General features: G+C 41.8%; 1 protein-coding gene across 1 annotated transcript in view; it reads right to left on the bottom strand.

The window, feature by feature from the left end:
• sspo (SCO-spondin) overlaps nt 1–19,504 on the bottom strand; it is a 50,290-nt gene that overhangs the window by 26,449 nt on the left and 4,337 nt on the right. The window contains exons 2-47 of the mRNA XM_056738778.1: nt 16,997–17,180; nt 16,713–16,810; nt 16,269–16,525; nt 15,823–15,957; nt 15,523–15,725; nt 14,710–14,837; nt 14,504–14,613; nt 14,286–14,435; nt 14,122–14,215; nt 13,556–13,965; nt 12,919–13,155; nt 12,158–12,388; nt 11,700–11,822; nt 11,508–11,608; nt 11,135–11,336; nt 10,856–11,008; nt 10,026–10,163; nt 9,733–9,915; nt 9,445–9,595; nt 9,097–9,256; nt 8,846–8,900; nt 8,170–8,283; nt 7,828–8,076; nt 7,596–7,723; nt 7,351–7,492; nt 6,909–7,079; nt 6,461–6,687; nt 6,291–6,312; nt 6,065–6,185; nt 5,676–5,889; nt 5,451–5,592; nt 5,154–5,372; nt 4,923–5,078; nt 4,607–4,774; nt 4,352–4,516; nt 4,079–4,264; nt 3,888–4,010; nt 3,063–3,192; nt 2,846–2,971; nt 2,403–2,671; nt 1,630–1,800; nt 1,287–1,542; nt 955–1,001; nt 711–881; nt 435–569; nt 216–361 (exon numbers count right to left, since the gene is read on the bottom strand). Of these exons, the coding sequence (XP_056594756.1) occupies nt 216–361; nt 435–569; nt 711–881; nt 955–1,001; nt 1,287–1,542; nt 1,630–1,800; nt 2,403–2,671; nt 2,846–2,971; nt 3,063–3,192; nt 3,888–4,010; nt 4,079–4,264; nt 4,352–4,516; nt 4,607–4,774; nt 4,923–5,078; nt 5,154–5,372; nt 5,451–5,592; nt 5,676–5,889; nt 6,065–6,185; nt 6,291–6,312; nt 6,461–6,687; nt 6,909–7,079; nt 7,351–7,492; nt 7,596–7,723; nt 7,828–8,076; nt 8,170–8,283; nt 8,846–8,900; nt 9,097–9,256; nt 9,445–9,595; nt 9,733–9,915; nt 10,026–10,163; nt 10,856–11,008; nt 11,135–11,336; nt 11,508–11,608; nt 11,700–11,822; nt 12,158–12,388; nt 12,919–13,155; nt 13,556–13,965; nt 14,122–14,215; nt 14,286–14,435; nt 14,504–14,613; nt 14,710–14,837; nt 15,523–15,725; nt 15,823–15,957; nt 16,269–16,525; nt 16,713–16,810; nt 16,997–17,180 (7,501 nt within the window). The remainder of the gene's footprint in view (nt 1–215; nt 362–434; nt 570–710; nt 882–954; nt 1,002–1,286; nt 1,543–1,629; nt 1,801–2,402; nt 2,672–2,845; nt 2,972–3,062; nt 3,193–3,887; nt 4,011–4,078; nt 4,265–4,351; nt 4,517–4,606; nt 4,775–4,922; nt 5,079–5,153; nt 5,373–5,450; nt 5,593–5,675; nt 5,890–6,064; nt 6,186–6,290; nt 6,313–6,460; nt 6,688–6,908; nt 7,080–7,350; nt 7,493–7,595; nt 7,724–7,827; nt 8,077–8,169; nt 8,284–8,845; nt 8,901–9,096; nt 9,257–9,444; nt 9,596–9,732; nt 9,916–10,025; nt 10,164–10,855; nt 11,009–11,134; nt 11,337–11,507; nt 11,609–11,699; nt 11,823–12,157; nt 12,389–12,918; nt 13,156–13,555; nt 13,966–14,121; nt 14,216–14,285; nt 14,436–14,503; nt 14,614–14,709; nt 14,838–15,522; nt 15,726–15,822; nt 15,958–16,268; nt 16,526–16,712; nt 16,811–16,996; nt 17,181–19,504) is intronic.

The raw sequence follows: 19,504 nt of genomic DNA, 5'->3' as shown, positions 1-19,504 counted from the left end.
TGTGCATACACACAAACACATCGAGTTTATTATCTCTGTGGGGAGAGTCCATAGGTGTAATGACTTTTATACTGTTCAAACATTATATTTTATCACCTACACCTAAACCTAAAGATTATAGAAAACATTCCCATACACACTGTCAAGACAGAAAGTCACACACACACACACTTTCAAGACCGACTGTCTTGATCAACACCCAGACACACACACACCTGTAAAGCTGAGCCGTCAGGACACTGGCATCCAGGGTGGCAGGTAGCGTCTCTCTGGACATCAGTGCCCAAATCTGAACACAACAACACATCCCTCACACACTCGCTCCACTCCTGTCCCGCTGCACACACACTTCCACCTCCTGCTGAGAGAGAAACACACATGATCATAAAGACATGCAACAAACAACACAAAAGCAAACACACACACACACTCACCGCAGGGCTGTAGGTTACAGGCACTGAACTGTTGAGAAGTTCCGTGGGTTCTGATTGGACCTCTGGTTCTGTTCCTGTAGCCTCCTCCACATGAAACTGAACACTCGGACCACTGGCTCCACGGACCCTTCACTCCTGAACACACCAGAGACACAAAACTGTCACAAACCCGTCACAGACACTCATTCATGAATCAAACACACACAACAAAAGCTAAGTCGCTTGATCCAAAGGCAAAAATTGACTTCATTCAAGTTTTTGCTGTCATGTGTTTACCAAAACAGGGTGTAATGCTGCATGTGTCCAGTCCGATGCGTTCTCCCTCACAGGCCCGTCCACCGAACGCCGGCGCTGGACTGGTGCCCGACCGAAAGCGCCGTCTGATGCCAACGTCACAAGTACGGCTGCAGGCGCTCCAGGAGGTCCATTCACTCCACCCACAATCCACTGCAGGGATGATGACATCATCAACCAACGGAAACAACTGAGGGATGAAGAGAATAAAGGGTGTTGTACTGACCAGGACACGGCGTCGATCCACACGCCATCTCTCCATTAACACACGTGCTGTCATAAACATAAGAAAAATTGTAGACAAATGATTTCAATATTCTTTATAAAAATAAAATGACTAAACGGAACAAAAATTGGTTAAGCTGAGGGTGTGGCTATCTGCTTGTCCAACCAATGATGGATAACCATGATGCGGTGGCCTTTTGAAAATGAAATCATAAAATGACGCACTGAACAAAACAAATCTAAAGACATACACAAACATGTTCAAACCATAAACATGATAAAAAGTTTCATGTTACACATTCAGTCCAAACAATAAGAATGAAGTGAAGTTACCAGTTGTTGCAGTGGTGGTGGAATGAAACCGTGTCTCCCGGCATGTACAGCGCCCCCTTGTGATAACACGGACAGTGCTCCAGAGGAACACAGGTGTTGTTGTACAGAAAGTGACCGGGAGAACAGTAACATCCATCATAACACTCAGTAGTGCACTCAACGTCCAGCATGGCATCCAGACACACCCGAGGACACGCCCCTCCCTGAGCCTGACACTGCTCCTTTAACAGGAAACTCATCCCGTCTGGACACACACCTGTGACAACACACTCATGAGACACTGCTAACACAACATTAACATCAGAATAACTGTGAGCGTGGTGTGTTTGTGTTAGTGTTTTACCAGTGCAGGGCTTAACGTTACAGTCCCGCGTCTGGATGAGCGGCCCGGGACACCCAAGACCTGCGTACAGAGGAGGAGGAGCGCTGCAGAAGCGATCTCTCGTCTGAACTCCAGAATCACACGCTGATGAACAATCAGACCAACTGGACCAGGACGACCAGCCACCGTTCACTACACAAATCACATCATTTAGTTTGTTATTTATGACACTTTATTATGTTTTGACACTTGACACGTGTGTGTGTCTATGTATATATATATACGAAGGGTTTGTTTCCAAAAAAAGATAAATCATGTTTTTTATTGTCTTATCATGTTTTGATTGTGTTTTATTGTGTTAGTCGGCTGTATTTTTTTTTGTTTTTATCAAAACCAACCAACTGCAGTTTGATTGATATTTATTAAACATAAACATGATTCTTTAAACACTTATCACATTTTGGAATTTAACACTTATATCCACATTTTTCATCCGATATATAATTTCATAATAGTGCTGTGGATTAAAAAGTCTAAATAAAATCCTACAGACAATTACTTAAGCAAGATTTCCCAATCATACAAAAAAATAAAACCTTATTTTATATCTTTATAATCTTTTTTTAAGGTCTAAACTGCTGAATAAAATTTGGATTCATTTTGTTTTTCGCTTTTAAATTTATTTGACTTACAAATTGGTCAGGGTTTCAAACTGATATAGCGATAGGAAGGCAAACATTATGGTTTGCAGCTTTAAACTTCCATTCAGCTATGTTCAGAGATTTAGTTTGTACCTGGACAGTGAAACGTGTTGCATGGTTCTTGTTCTTCAGAGTCTTCACCACAGGGGGCGCTATTGTCTGTGTGATTACAGCTCCTGAAGCGCCGTCTCAGACCCACGTCATCCACGTGATGAAAACACGTCTTACTGCACTCGGACCACATCGTCCACTCGCCCCACACGACCCCCTCATCTGAGCAGGGCACATAGCACCGGCGGGCTTCTGTAGAGTCACCCTCACACGGCTCGACCCGTGACACTCGCGTTGGGCTCAGAGGAGACCTGATCAAACAACATGTTTAAGTGAAGGCATTATTACTACAAATATTACATTAAAATAAATACCTAAAATAAACTAAAACTGAAATTAAACCTAAAAAGCAAAGAGAAACTTGAAAATAACAAACATTAAATATAAAAATAAAATCTAATTTAGAATAAAAAACCTGAGTTCACCTGTAACGGTGCTGTATTCCCGTCCCACAGACACTGTCACAAGACGTCCATGATGACCAGGCCGACCAATCACAGCGAGCAACACAGCTGGATTTATCGCATGTGACACGCCCCTCTTTACACACGCTGTTTGATTGGACAAGACATCACATGACGTGTATTCACACTTATAAATGTGAATCAGATTAATTGTGAATCATTAATGATGTTAACTGACCATGTGCTACAGCTGTTGTTATGAACTTCCTCTCCGGGCCGGAGGACTGAACCTCGCCATGAGCACTCACACTCACTGATGTTCACACATCGTTCATCTTGAAGGAGGAGTCCAGGAGGACAACGACATCCTGACCAATCACATCATCAGTCACAACACAGTGTTTACTAACTACATCATCAATTTTGGATTTAAATTACTCAGAAAGAGTTAATCATGTCGATAGACTGACTGAACTTCTCATTACTTCATGCAATCTGTATTTTTTTAATCCTGTAATAATCTGAAAGCATTTCAATTTAATATATGGCATTTTATTTTTTGCAAAATATTTTGCTGAAAGTATATACAATAAGTAATGCAAGTATATTACAAGTTATGAAGGCCTTTCGTCAACACAGGCAAAAAATAGTTTCCTTATATTTTTATTTATTTTAATATGTATATTTTATTTTTATTTTTAAATATATATTTATTTATCATATTATATACTTTATGTTTGAGATTTTACAATAGCATGATCTTGTTTTTGCCATCAAAATTACTTGCATAATGTGACACATTTTCAGACAATGAGAACATTATAAGGAATTGAAAGGGAAACGGTTGAAAACATGGTGGACTGTTTTTTACAATGAAAGGTTAGATAGTATATTTTAAAGAAAATGTAAAACAACAATTTTTCTTTAGAATGATGTAAACAACACAATATATTATACATCAGAAATGTGTAGTGTCATGCAAACAGGCTCAAATCTAAATCACAAGTACAGTTTATATCCAATTATATCCTTGAATCAATCATTTTACAGATTTACATTGTACCTGTGGTGCAGTTTAAGGTGCAGTTGGTCTCATCCTGAAGATCAGAGCAGGTCACAGGACACGGGTCCATTCTTCCAGCAAAACAGTCTGACTCCTTCACTAAAATCATTCCTCCAGTGCAACCTGTGACAACCAACAGCATCATAAACCATTCCTCAATCAGCCAGTGTGTATTTTTCTATGAATCTCACCTGTGTGTGTGTCAGTATCGGGACCGCAGGCGTTACAGCCGTGTGTTTGTCTGCTCATTCCCTCACACACTTTCCCACCGTTTTTGGGTGGAGGGTTCGAGCAGGTTCTGTTCCGCACGCTCAGACCTCCACCACACGGGACGTCACAACCTGACCACTCGGACCACTCGGACCACTGACCGTCCACTGAGAGATAATTTCACAAAAGAGTAATCAAACTGTGTCTCAATGTGAGTTCACCGTCTGCTTTGCGTTACAAACATCCACCGTTACCTGGACAGGCCTGAAGAAAACAGGCCCGACTGTCGAACTGAGCCCCCCCGCAGGAACCGCCCGGCCGGGCGTCCCTCAGGATGGTCCTCTGACGAAACAGTGAGCCGAGTCCACACGACGCACTGCACTGACTCCACGAACTCCACGGAGACAAAATACAATCGACTGGAGGAACACAAGCACAGCTCCGTCACTCCCATACTGCATCAGTTTTCTCACCAGACACTGATCTGAGGTCAGCAGTGAGGTTCTTACAGCAGTCCTGCTCATCCGATCCATCGGCACAGTCTCTGCGGAGATCACAGCGCCTCCCCAAACTCACACACTCACCGCTCCAGCAGCTGAACTGCTTGACCGAGCAGGGTCTGGGCACCTGGGGTCGCTGGGTGGGCGTTATGGGTGAAGGAACGGGTGTGACGGCCCCTGAGACGTGAACGACACCATAATTATGTTTTCTGAATGACACTTCCATAATCAATTAGTTTAATTTTATGCGGGGGCAAATTGATCTTATACGCTCAAATAAACAAATTCACAATTTTTAACTGCTAATTTGAATTGTGTGTTTTACCACAGCGCTCCTCATCTGAGCCATCGGCACAATCTTTGCGTCCATCACACACCAGCGCAGCTTCCACACAACCAAAACTCCGGCAGACAAACTGGCCCTCGACGCACAGGACTCTGGGTAATTCATCATCAGGAGGTGTCGGTGTGTCCCAGAGACCTTAAATAAGACATGTTTGATGTTGTGATATCTGACAGATAAACACACACACCTGTACCGTTAGAATATGAATACCTGGCACTCCTGTTGGACCGACGACAGGTGGCGCTGTTGTGATGCGGGTGGGTGGAGCTACACCAGGACTGCCATCCTGAGGACTTTTAGTGTGAAGCCCTGGAGGTCCGGAGGTGTGGTCATAGTGACCGGGACTTCCGGTCGGTCCGGTGCGATTCTGTAACCCTGGTACACCGGGTGTCACCGTGGACACTTCCCTTCCGGGTGTGACCAACTCATCTGACGGAGAGAACAAAACGATAAGAATGGTCTCTTAAGAACAAAAATGTGATGAAGAATCATGGGAAATAGTTGCACCTCCTCTGCAGCCCAAGACCTCGACCCGCAGGTAGAAAGTGTTTCTAAATTCTACAGGAATGATCCGGAGGAATCGTGCTTTTACCAATCTATCCAACCAGCGTGTGACGGGTGTGTGTCCGACCATCCTCACCTCAAACATCTGATACAGAATGAAAGTCATCTTTACCTTTATGTTCCAAGCTGACTTTCATCGTTTATATCTGTCGTTTCAGACGGGATTACCTTCAGAGGGGATCCTCTCTCTCCGGTCTCTGTGAAGTTTGTGAAATGGTTGTCCTCTAAAGCAAAAGCAAGTCTGTATTTGGTGAGGTAACCCCACATGCGCTCGCTGCCCTGCGTCACAACACCAGATATCCATGTGGGCTCCAGAAAATCCACCTGGAAGAAGGGATGAGGGTCACCGGGCAACGGACTCCACCCGGGCTCCATGATCATCCTGAGAGAGAATTCAGTAGACCAACCAAATGGGACATAAATGCAACAAAAATGAACAACATACGTTTTTAAATAATGAAATGCAACAGAATGTCTAAATATCAACATTATTTCCGACCGATAAGACAAGCCAATGGTCACGTGTTTTCACACAGCAAACATCTGGAAATACTCACACGTTAGGAGCAACATTGAGGCGGCCGGCGTCTGCAGGGTTATTCTCTCTGTAGGACGACGAGGTCAGCTGACCGTAATGGACACGCCCTTCCTCCAATCCAAGAGCAGAGGCGCAGATCCCTGATGGATGATTGACAGCTGAGCATTACACCTGATTCATTTGTATTCTTCTAAATATCTATTCTAAATACTAAATTCTGCCATATTTCCAGCTGGAGTTCATACCTTTTGCACCTGGTCCGGCTTCCTGTGAAACACAGACAGATACTTTAAACTTCCTGAGATTCCTCTATATGTCTGAGATTTGAATACGTCAGAATTGGTTAATTGATAAAGTAATAAATATAACAACTAGAGGAAATCTTTACACAGTGTTTATAACATATATGTCTTACTGTGGTGGTGAGAGGTTTGGGTGTGGTTACATGCGTCTTGCTGGGCGTCCTGAGAGGGGCGGCTGTAGGGGTGATGTGAGTTATATTTATGTGTGTACAGTCTCTCTCATCAGCACCATCTGGACACTGTGGAACTCCATCACACCGCTGCACTGACTCAATACAGCCATCTGGTGGAGAACAAGAGAACTGACCTGACGGGCAGACGGTTGGAGTTGGACGTGTACCTGAAAATAAGACAGACAGATGTTTAGTCGGAGTTAAATGGATTATGAAAAGTGACAAAAACAGGTATGAAAGTATAAATATAGAATATAAATAAACTGCAAATAAAGTAAAATATAGAAATATTTTTATTTAAGATGTCTAACAATAGGAAAAAATGATGATGAAAACATTGTAAATGAAGATTGATTTAAGTATGATAATTTTTCCAGACGGTACAGACCACAGTTCAGTTCATCTGTAGCATCTCCACAGTCATCACGCCCATCACACAGCACCCCCTGATGACCTGCGGGAACACAGCGCCCGTTCCCACACCGAAACTCTCTCTCTCTACAGGGACGCAGGGGAGGAGAGACGGTCAGAGGAGGTGCGCGAGTGGACCAGTGATGCTCTGGAAGGAACATGAAACAGTAAGAGATTGAGATAGAGAAAATGTGTGTATGTGGGACAATTATCTGAATAAATTAATTCAGTAGAACATCAAATGGAAGTTCTTGACTTTATCCATGAATACAACTTCCTCATGAACAGTGGGCTACAATATTAGTGTTTAATATTTTCACTTCCCACTCAGTCACGCTCTATTGTTATATTTTAATTGTTTTATGGTTTTATGATGGATGAATTTAGCCAATGAGAGGAAATACAAATGGAAAACAGACCCTCAGTGCAGCCCATGAGCTCAACTCTCAGATAGATCCCGTTCTGAAAGTCATGAGGCAAAATCCGAACAAACCGTGCTGACACCATCCTGTCCAACCGGGCCAGAGCGACACCGTGATCATCACTGTTACCCAGAAACACCTGCAGGGGATGCCCAAAAAGAAAATAATGTTTGTGTCCTGTGTAAATATAGTCTTTAAAGAACATAAATGAAGATTTGTGTTGGTCGTTAGGTGTCTGGTACCTTAGCTTTGGGTCTGGCGTCTGTGATGAGCTCTTTGTACATGTACCACTGATGTCCATCACTGCTGAACTGAAGATAGAAGCTGGACACAAAAGTGTCAAACACACCTCCACCCTGAGTCAACACACCTACAACACAACAAACAACAACACATTCATTTCTTTTTTTTTCTTTTTTGCAGAAGCATTTTTTAAAGTCTTTTTACAACAGACAGTTAGCATCTCTATGGCACCTGTGATATTGTAGGGTCTCAGCATGTCCATCTGGAGATAGGGAGCGTGTGTGGTGATCCCGTGACCCTCAGGAGCGCCGGGTGAGAGGTCTCTGTACTGCTCCGGTTCTGGACTCCAGCCCTGCAGGTCGCTGTGGGGGTCCCGTGCGTGCAGGCGTCCCGCTGAAGGAGGATGACCCAGCTGGTGGGACGACGCGCTGAAACTGGCGACGGGGAGCGAGTGAATCCCCAGAGCTGACCAGCACTCATCTATGACAGAATATGACATGAAGAAAGATGGATCAAATGACTTAGGGCACAAAAACGTGCAATGTTACAGTGTTACAGTGAAATGAAAGTGACCTCCAGGTGGTAGAGGGTATGTTGGTACAGATGGGGGCCCGTCTGCTGGTGTAGAGACCTCAACTGTTATTGGAAGGGCTGCTGGGGTAGTTGCCAAGATAGTGGTACCATTTCCTGAAAAAATAAATCAAAGCATTCATCAAGTTTCAATTAAATATGATGTAATTAGGGGGTTTATTGTATACTTAAACTTCTCTGTACCTGAAATTGCATTAAATATAGGCCAAAATATTATTTGATTTTTAATTAATTAATTAATTAATTAATATAAGAAAATATATTAGAAATAAAAAAGATTTTTCATTTAATGTTTTTTGAGAATAGTAAATTTTTTTATATTATAAATAATTATTATAAATAATTTTCACTTAGCAATAAAATGAAATAAGTTTAAGTTGACAATGGAACAAAATATTAATTCCAAATTAATTAACTACAAATAAATGTAAAATTAAACAAACATAAAAATAGCAATATTACAAATAATAACAAAATTGCTCAAAGTAAAACTTAAATACGTATAAAAAAACATACACATATATAACATAATAAATGTATATATTCTATAAAAATGATCTAATTGTATAATAATATACAATTAATATTAATAATAAATATTGATACAACAAAACACTTTTTTACATAAAAAATATTTATCGTAATAAGAATCTTAAACCTTTATCTTCACATCGACAACATTGATCTTCTTCAGCCGGAATCAAAGTCTGACCCTGAAGAAATAAATAGAACTTAACATCATAACAGGACTATTAAACATCCGTTCATCTCTCAGAGATGAAATTAAAATGTCATATACTATATTATAAACATAACCCCATCCCCACATAAACCTGTTGATGTTAAGACATTTAAAATAATCATGTGATAGTTTTATCAATAATGGTGATGTGACTGACACACACAGACCTGTGGGCATCCAGTGGCAGTGTATGGGCAGTAGGGGGCGCACCGCACCGTCAGGTTAGGCAAACAGTGACACAACTGACAGTGACTCCCTCTCCATCGCTCACCCACCGCATGTGTGTGACCCTCATCCTCACACTCACTGCACGCCTCCGTCTGACACCTGACAATAACCCACAGAAGCCACAGGGATTACTTTTGTGTTGTTGTGTGACATGACATCAAACACAAAAAACTTTCATTTCTGTTCTGCTGAAGAAAAAAATCACATTTTGGATGACCTGAGGGTGAGTTAATGTTTCTTAGTGTGAATTATCCTTAATTAAACGCTCTACATTCGTGAAATCTTACCGTCTGGCCTTGCGGTATATCCCACGGCACTGTCGGCCATTGCCGTGTTTGGATGGGTTGTTTGGACTCCGGAAAGACCACTGCACACTCTGAACTCCACACGGACCTAAACACTCACCCCACGACGACCACGATGACCAGCCACAGTGTACTACAGTAAACACACAGATTTACACTTTACACCATTCTACTGATGATTTTTACATTCTATCACAGAAACATTACAGGTGCACACTTGAACTTTGATGTTCAGTTTTAAACTCAATTCAGATGTGCTTGTGATATTACCAGAACACTCATGGTTGGGTTGACAGCGCTGAGCTCGGCCTCTCTCACACACACAGATGTCACAGCCCACTTTAACCTGCTGACCTGGCCAATATCTGACCCCAGACACCTCACACACGCATTCGTCCGGCAGGACACACTGACCCTCGTGATTCATGACCCTCCCATCAGCACACCAGCAACCTGAGAGAAACACATCATGATCATCCTCACAATCGCCCCGCTCATACAAAAATGAAGCTTAGTCGTAATTGTTTATTTATAAGATCAACGGACTGAAACTCAGAGCTCACCTGTGAAACACTTGGAGTTGGGGTCACACGTCGTTGCCCCGGAGACGTGAGCACAGGTCAAAGGGCACGATGCACAGGTGTGTCTGACGAGACCCGCGGGACACGAGACGTTAACACAGCCGTTCGGAGGACAGGGCCCTGGACACATGACAAGAGAGAACGTTTTCATCTGGAAACCATTCAGTGACACAACACAAATCACTCATGATGAACACACTAACAGACATGAGCTGGAGTTTAAATGAGTGATGACAAACCAGCAGCTAACACCAGTTCAGAGTCATTATATACGAATTATACTGGTAATAGACCGGCACAAGCTGGTTTTTATCAAGGTTAGGGTTAGGCAATTCAGCAGTATAAAACTCCTCAAAATACACTTTTATCTGTTAAATATTCATTTGTACACATGTGTATTTGTTTATATGTGTGCGTGTTTGTTATATGTGTGTGCGTGCATGTTTATTTGTGCATATATATTTATATACTGTGTATGTTTATTTGTGTATATGTATCTGCATGTAAATATGTGTTTATGTATGTTTGTGTAGTATATTCATGTGTTTGTGTATGAAGTATATGTTTGCATTGATTAGTGCAAATATGGGTGTAGTTGTATTCTGTATATGCGTATGTTTATTTGTGCTAATGTTATGTATGTGTGTGTATTTGTGTGTTTAAATATGAGTTTATCTACATTTGCGTAGTATATAGGTGTGTGTGTGTTTAAAGTATATGTATCCATTGATTTATTCAAATATATGTGTATTTGTATATATGCATGTTTATCTGTGCAAATGTTTGTGTGTGTGTGTTGTGCAGGTTCTCACTGATGTCAGTAGTCAGGTTGGTTTCTCCGGGGAGTTCTGCGCAGGTTCTTCCTCCGTTCTGCGGGGGAAAACACTCTCTCTGACGCAGCTCCACCCCCTCACAACCCGCACTGCAGTTTGACCACGTCACCCACGGCAACCAGTAACCATCAACTGCTCGACAAGACACAAGCATCATGTCACGCCACAACTGATTCCTGAATTCCTACCCCCTCTGTGATGTCAGAACTACGGTCAGGTGTCACCACAGGATCATGTGTCAGTTTTGCTGTTGTTTACCTGGACAGGCGGTGGAGTAACACTGCTGTCTCTGAACGCTCTCACCCCTACAGCTCACGTCTGAATCCTCTGGAGCACAGCGTCTCTGTCGGCTCATGATGCCGGCTCCACAACTACTGCTGCAGGAACTCCACGGACCCCAAGACCCCCAGGCACCACAACCCTGCTCGTCTGAGGGACAGTCTGCTATACCGTTACACAACTACAACAACACACACATCACATCCCATTACACTGTGATATGTTTGGTATACAGAATATGACACAGTATTTCATAAAACACCATGAAGAACAACTGAGGTTTATCAGTTTTATAGTTGTTGTTGTTAAATGAGGATGTGATGTAAACACATAGAGATGAGTGTGTCAGTACCGCACTGAAGGGAACACATGATCCGTCCTCACAGGTGAACTCTGGACAGACTGCACTGGTGTTTCCATCAGTAGGAGGCGCTCTGGAGGGACTGAGTTTATCTGAAGAGAGAGAGAGAGAGAGAGAGAATACACTTTCTACACCAGACAGATGAAAAAAGGTTTTGTGCTGTGTATGTTTGTAAAGACTAACCACACAATATCTCGTCCTCTCCTCTCGGGCAGTCGGGGATCCCGTTACACACACGTGAAACATTGACACACGTGCGGTTATCACACGAGAAGCTGCCTGGACACGGAGGAATCCGTGTGGAGCCTTCAGAACAGAATAACACACAGTAAACAACACTATAAAGTGTGAGGGCAGCGTGTTGGCACAGGGAGCGGCGTAAACAAACTGTGGGAGACGTGCGTAATAAACATGACATCTGGCTTATGTGTTCCACGATGGAAAACAACCGAGCAAGATGTTTTACACAGAATCTGATAACAGTCTCCAGATTTCCACTCCAGAAATCCATTTCATTCCCATAATACTCGGCTGAACCTGATTTGATTCTCCAGGAGTCGTTTGACCCAATCACACCTTAACCGTCTCTTTAATAAAATCTTAATTTTAATAGAAAATAATAGAACACGAGTGTTGCTCACCGCAGTTGTCCATGCTCTCGTCTGACGCGTCTTTACAGTCCGGCGTGCCGTCACACAGCTGCTGGTGTTGGATACACTGGTCACCAGTATGACAGAGGAACTGGTCGAGCTGACAGGTGCGGGAACAGCGTTTCTCATCCGTCCCGTCCAGACAGTCTGTCTCACCATCACAGCGCCAGGCCAGAGGGACGCACTGTCCGCTCGTACACCCGAACTCAAACTGACTGCACCCTGACATCACCACACACAAGCAAAACATTATCAGACATCTGATCTGAGATCTGAGCAAGCTTAACTACAGTTTTTTTATGTTATCATGTTTTAATCGTGTTTTATTATGTTAGCTCTATTCAACGGCAGTTTAATTGATATGAATTGAAACGCACAATAAAAAAACATGATTTTTGAAAAAATGTTTACATGAACTCCTCAATTCTACACTGTAGCTTCATTGTTAATGCAGTCAGAATCTGCTGTAAATAACAGAATTAGCAATTTCATCGGTTTAAAGTAAAAAAAGAAAATGTCATTAGAGACAACAAAAACAGATCTGTGCATCAACACTGCATTTGTGGCACGGATAAAGACATCATTCAATCAAATAAGTATGAGGAACTACACATTTTAACAAAAAAACAAAAAAAATCTATCCGTAGCAGATGTAACCGTGTACATTATCGGCTGTAACAAAACATTATTCTTGGATATCAGGTCGACGCTCTGAGATTCTCATTTTTTTATCAAGTGAGTGTGTGTTACACCTTTAAAGGGACAGATGAGCTCATCGATGCCGGATGGACAGTCTCTGTGTCCGTCACACACTCTGTCTGCAGGTACACACTGATCTCCAGGACACTGGAACTCTCCGGGAGCACACACACATCCTCTCTCATCGCTGTAGTCTCCACAGTCATCATGACCGTCACAGCGGTGAAGATAAAGCACACAGCGACCCAACGAACAACGAAACTCATCCTGTCTGCACAGCACGCCACAGTCTGACACAACAACACATAAACAACACATGTCATTTATCTTTAGATGAAGACACATCCTTTCTCTTTTGTTTCTCTACATCTGTCATTGAAATTGCATTTATTACAAAGAAGTGTGACCAAGGTCAGTCGTTTAGATTGAAACATAGTGTTTGGTTTTAGTATGAACGTGTTTGATTTTAGTATGAAAGCTTTTGCATTTAGTGTTGAAAGTGTTACATTTTAGAAAATAACCCAACAATTTATTGTGTTTTCATCCACTAAAATTAGCAAAGACTAATAAATGCTGCAAAAAAACATTGCTCATTGTTATTTCACTTTGTCTAATATGTTAAAGAATAAACAAAAATTTGACCTCCAATCCTAGAACATGACAGACCATTCTGAATGTAAACAAACATACCGTGCTCATCAGAATCATCCGCAAATCCACAATCCAGCTTCCCGTCACAGACTTTCCTGACAGGCAGACAGCGTCCGTTTGAGCACATGAACTCTCCGGCAGGACAGACAGGTACTGGTGAGGCAGGCGCACAGAAGTCCTCATCTGATTGGTCGGCGCAGTCGGGGTGTCCGTTACACCTGAGCTCCAGCGGTAAACAGGCGCCTCCGGAGCAGCGAAAGTGACCCGGAGCACACGTGGCAGGACAGATCTCATCAGAACCATCACCGCAGTCGTCTTCATTATCACAGAGCCAGAGAGACGGAATACAGCGCTTAGATCCGCCCGGACAGAGATACTCTGAATCCTCACAGGGTGACGGAGGAGAACATGGAGATCCGACACAATGCCACGAGCCGTCAGAACATGAGCTACGGAACAAAACTGTCAGCATGAGGGAACACAACTAGATGAAAACATTCATGTTATTAATGTCGTTGAAGAGAGAAAAGGAAAAATCATGTGACAGACATACAAAGTCAACTTAGCAGCAAAGAAACACGAACAAAACTGTCCTCCAAACTCACCAGTTCTGACAGTGTTGAACAACAGACGCTCCTGCAGGATACAAAGATCCGTCCCACTGGCACGGACACTGAGACACTGAGATACAACCGTCACCTGTAGACAGAAGACGAAAAATGAGTAAACGGACAATTTAAACAAAACTGAACACACACACAACGCTTACCGTGCCGTACGGTGCCGTGAGGACAGAAGCATCCCTCCACACAGGACAGGGCACTACATAGAGTTTCAGGGTTTGAAGGAGCACTGGGACATTCAGGAGAACAGGCAGGACCGCACGCCTCGTACACCAAACCATTCTCGCACTGAAGAGCTGAGGAGACACACAAAATAAACACACAAAACCACATAAAGATGAAGAATGTTAAGAAGGCGACTCACGGCAGAGTTCCTGTGACCTCCAGCGTATGTACACTCCTCTGCGGTTACACTCCTCAGCGTACGCAGCGATGGCCGTACACAGACACTCACAATCACCACCTGAATCACAACTGCAACACACAACAAACGTGTGCAAGATATGTTTATACCAGGTTTGTTTGTGATGTTTTCACACCAGGTGGAGAATGAACGGCTTCATTTCTTACCCGCAGGCGTCAAAAACACACCAGTCGTAGTACTTCTGGAACGGCACCTCAGCGTGACACAGGCTGAAGATCTCCTGACCAATCACGGCACACTTTTTCTTCGCCCATGTCACCCTGTGAGGGTTGATCTACAAATGAAGGTCATTTCAAGGTCCTTAAAAAAACTAGATTTTATTTCAGTTCTTAAGTCACATTATTTTTGCAGCGACTGCATCACGAAAAGATGGCAGATAGTAGGGCTGGATGAAGAATATGTATTCTTCGATTTTAATCAATCTTAATTTTAAAGAAACAATATATATTCCGCAAATCCCTGGGAAATCAATTCTTAATGCACCTGCTTTAGAGAATATTATCTGTATTTCACCTCTCGTCCAGAGGATGGCGCCATTATTCACGTTGAATTTGAAATCAGTTATATTTCTTAGACGTGTTGCAAGTTGTAAATGATTTTACTGAGACACATTTACAATGTTTAAATTTTAACACGGATGTTTGGTTACTCAAAGTAAAAGTAAAAAGTAATTCAAAACAATTGTGTTTGCTATACTATTATGGTGAATGTGCATTTCATTAATTTAGCCGAGGAGGGGGTGTTCAGTTACCAGCCTATAGATTTAAACATGTAGTCCACATCTGCAAAACTAATATTTTAAATGAAATACTGCTAACTAATGGATATAGAATCGAATCGAAATTGAAAACGTATAAATAAGAATCTAATTAAATTGCCAAAATGGTCTCAAAAGCTAGCCCTAGTACTAGTTAGCTAGTGTAGATCTCATTTGTATGTGTTATATGAAGGGTGCTTACGATGCAGGGGTCCCGGAGGTCCTGGTCCGTGACATCGGGACAGGAAGGACTGACCTTCCACGAGTTTCCAAACAGTTCTGGAGTTGATTCCATGATTCCTTGTCTCGTAGTGAAGTCGTTCTCAGCGTCTCCATCAAAGTTCCCACACAATCCTCCCACTCGACCACGCAGGTGAGGCATCAGTCGCACGTAAACACGCATACCTGAAACATGTTTCAGGGTTTATGGCCATTTTTAAACAGCGTTTCATCACAAAGTAATCATGTTAAACTGTGGAAATAAGATTTTTATTCAGCATACCTCCATCCCAGAGCAGTGAGACCCCGAGACGAGAGGTGAGGGACACAAACATCCCGACCCGCTCCAGAATCAATCCATTGCCAGAATATGATTTTGGGAGAGTAACAGAAATGCCATTGACAGTAACAGCTTTACCTGAAAAAATGACAGGAAAGATAAACACAACTGATGTCTTAAGACACGACAGATGTCTCAATCTGTTATACAAGCCCCTGGGTCCATGTCATCAGCTCTTTCAAAAATGTCAAACCCCTCATATGACATGTCATTTTATTTGTATATATGGAAAACAAAATTGGTGACAAGACACAACCCTGTGGAACCCCAGTGATAACATTCATGCTGCTAGATTTAAAACCATTTACATCTTTTAGGAAGTCTTTTACAAAGTTTTAAATTACACTTCAGTTGGGTTTTATAACCCTGATGTGTGCCGTGAATTTTACCTCTCAGCAGGTGTATGGCGGTATTGCCCACGGTCAGGGTGACAGATTTGGTGCAGGTGACCCCTGTGCTCCCGCAGGGCACGTTCTCAGCGGTCACACCGAAAAGTCCCCTCGTCTCCTGGGCCAGCACATACTCACAGTCGCCCAGGAACGAGAAGTACCGCCCATCAAAAGTGATGTAATGAGGGTCACCTGTGGCCACGCAGGTACCTGCACATAAGAGCTGACCGCAGTGCCAACGCTGACCGCGACAGACACTATGAGAATAAAAAACATTAACACAGAGAAGACAGAAGAACATCACAAAAACATTGAGGTTCACTTAACAAAATTGGACTGAAATTTTAAAATAGCATTAAATATTTTATTTCTCAGGTCAAGTAATGGGGTGAAACTTTTTCATATGGCACATGTAAATGATGATGCAGTGAGCGTTTCATTCACCATGTGTTGCAGTCTTTGGAGATGGTGTCATTGGTGAAATACAGTTTGCCGTTGTGATGACACGGACATTCATCTGGTGTTACACACTGATTATCATCCTGTCAACACAAAATCCAAGGAAAATAACATGAGCTTAGATAAAGTGATTCAAACATGATGTGTCTGTCCGCTGAATGAACGCAATGCTCACATCACACACATGTTGGCTTTAATGGTGGGTTATAGATGTGATTATGTTAGGATTTAGCTGGTTTATGTTTGGTATTGATTGACAGGTGTCATACCAGCAGAACAGTCCCTTCAGGACAGACACAGCCGTGGACGGGTTCAGTGCAGACGTCCAGAGAAGAATGTGGACCAGAACATGTTCTCAAACACGAGTGAGGAGAGAAGATAAGAGAGCCTGGACACTGACTGACCTCAGGACAGGATTCATCTGTGCACATCCACACGCCACGCGTGCACACGCTAGACACACACAGAGAGAGAATGAGTGATTGAGTGAGTTAAAGAGCAGGAGAGAGAGAGAAAGAGAGACAGAGAGAGAGAAAGAGAGAGTGATTGAGTGAGAGACAGAGCACGAGAGATAGAGAGAGAGAGAGAGACAAAGAGAGAGACAGAGAGAGAGAAAGAGAGACAGAGAGAGAGAGAGACAGAGATATATATATATATATATATATATATATATATAGAGAGAGAGAGACAGAGAGAGAGAGAGTGAGAGAGAGAGAGAGAGTGAGAGAGAGTGATTGAGTGAGAGACAGAGCACGAGAGATAGAGAGAGAGAGAGAGAGAGAGAGAGAGAGAGAGAGAGAGAGACAGAGAGAGAGAAAGAGAGACAGAGAGAGACAGAGAGAGAGAGAGAGACAGAGAGAGAGAGAGAGACATATATATAGAGAGAGAGAGAGACAGAGAGAGAGAGAGAGAGAGAGAGATTTTAAACACTTTTAAATAATACAAATTCTAAAAGAAACTTTACAATACAGATAAATACCTCACACATCTTATCTTTGCTTTTATAAGCCCTGTAAAAATCAGTTCAACTTCACAATTTGTGTCATAAAAGATTTTGTATCTTCTACTAATATAGAGCTGCATAAAAATTTTAAAGATCATTTTTCTGATTCAAATTTTTACCAGGTATGTGTTTAGGGAAAATATTTGTTTTTGTTTCATTCTGTGACCCACTAAAATGAACATTTAGAATGGTCTTTTCATTTGTTCCGCAGATGTGTATCGTCAACACAATCATTATAATCATCTCATCAACAACAAAACTGTAAATTGTAAGTTTGCCAGGATGTTCTGGGAACTTTTCAAATCTGTTATTAATCGTTATATCTACATATTTCCACAGAAGAGGGAGTCATACGGGTGGAATAAATGTATTTAAAGTTACATTTTTGGATGAAGGATTCTGTAAATTGCCGTTGACTCATTCTTACGCCTTGCATAAACTGTTGAGCAATGTGAAACATCACCCCAGATGAAGCAATCTGTGTTTCATTATCCTCCTGATCTAAACTCCACAGAACACCAGAAACAATTCAGATCTCAGGCTCAATAGAGCACACAACACGTGTGAACTGGCGCTTTGCAGCAGTGTCTGGCGCTGGCGTCAGCTGTGAGACATGCGATGAAATCCACCTATCCCGACACAGACGGATCACGGGCCATAGACTGACTTCATCAGATCTCTCACACCCCTCAAAACTGCAGCCATAAAAGACATTAGCACTTTTTGGCCCAAAGATAAAAAGGCTGAAAATAAACAGAACACATATCAATGGAAGAGATAAAATGAGCAAATCTAGAGTGTTTATTCTGCAAAACGTTTAAGAGGAGGGACGGCGTCCAACCAATTTTCCATGATAGGTTTGATAGTGTCAGGACACAGAACTCTCCTGAATTTACCAAAGAAATAGTAAAAAAATAAATTAAGAAACCGAAGAAAAGCTAGTGGACAGAAAATGACAAACAAATTCTGACTTTACATATAAAATGATTTGGATAATTGAAGAGCAGAAAAGAGAAGAGAGAAAGAAAAGGAAATATACTCCTGAACAAAATCTTACAAACATAACAAGTATTGGCATTTCTCACTGGTGATCGTAACCAGGTTGTAAGTAATGCTTCAAAATGCCAAAACAAGAAACAGGAGTGAGAGACAAAAAACAGAGAGTTGGCAATTTATTGAAAACTTCATATAAACTCAAACAGGCTGTTCATCAGCTAAATTTTCTACTCTCTGTTTTTTGTCTCTCGCTCCTATTTCTTGTTTTGACATTTTGAAGCATTACTTACAACCTGGTTAAGATCCACCAGTGAGAAATGCCAATACTTGTTATGTTTCCCCCGGTCTTAAGATCTTTTTCAGGTGTATATTTGATTAATGAAAAGAAAAAAGAGAGAAAAAATATATATTTAGTAATGTTTTAAATAGTTTTTGTCCAATTCAGATGTCACTTTAATAAAACCTTTTTTGTATTTTTTTCAATTCAGACAAATTCAATTCATGAAGTTAAAAACATTGAAAAGAAATGTGTATACTTTTTTTTAAGATATTTTAAAGTGATTCCTGAATTTAAAAAAAATCAGTCCAGAATTTTCACTACGAAACTAAAAACAAGAACAACTTGGCAATCACCCAGCAAGCATACAAAAACATGTTAAAAATCACACAATAGAAACCACTTCAAAATTATAGCAACACCCTGGAAGATATTGTTAAGCATGATATTTTATGAATGTGGAACATGAGGAGCAGAATACAAGAGTGCAGTATCATCGGA

Source organism: Triplophysa dalaica, chromosome 23 (assembly GCF_015846415.1).
Source record: "Triplophysa dalaica isolate WHDGS20190420 chromosome 23, ASM1584641v1, whole genome shotgun sequence".
Classification (NCBI taxonomy): domain Eukaryota; kingdom Metazoa; phylum Chordata; class Actinopteri; order Cypriniformes; family Nemacheilidae; genus Triplophysa; species Triplophysa dalaica.
This window is presented reverse-complemented; position numbering and strand designations above follow the sequence as displayed.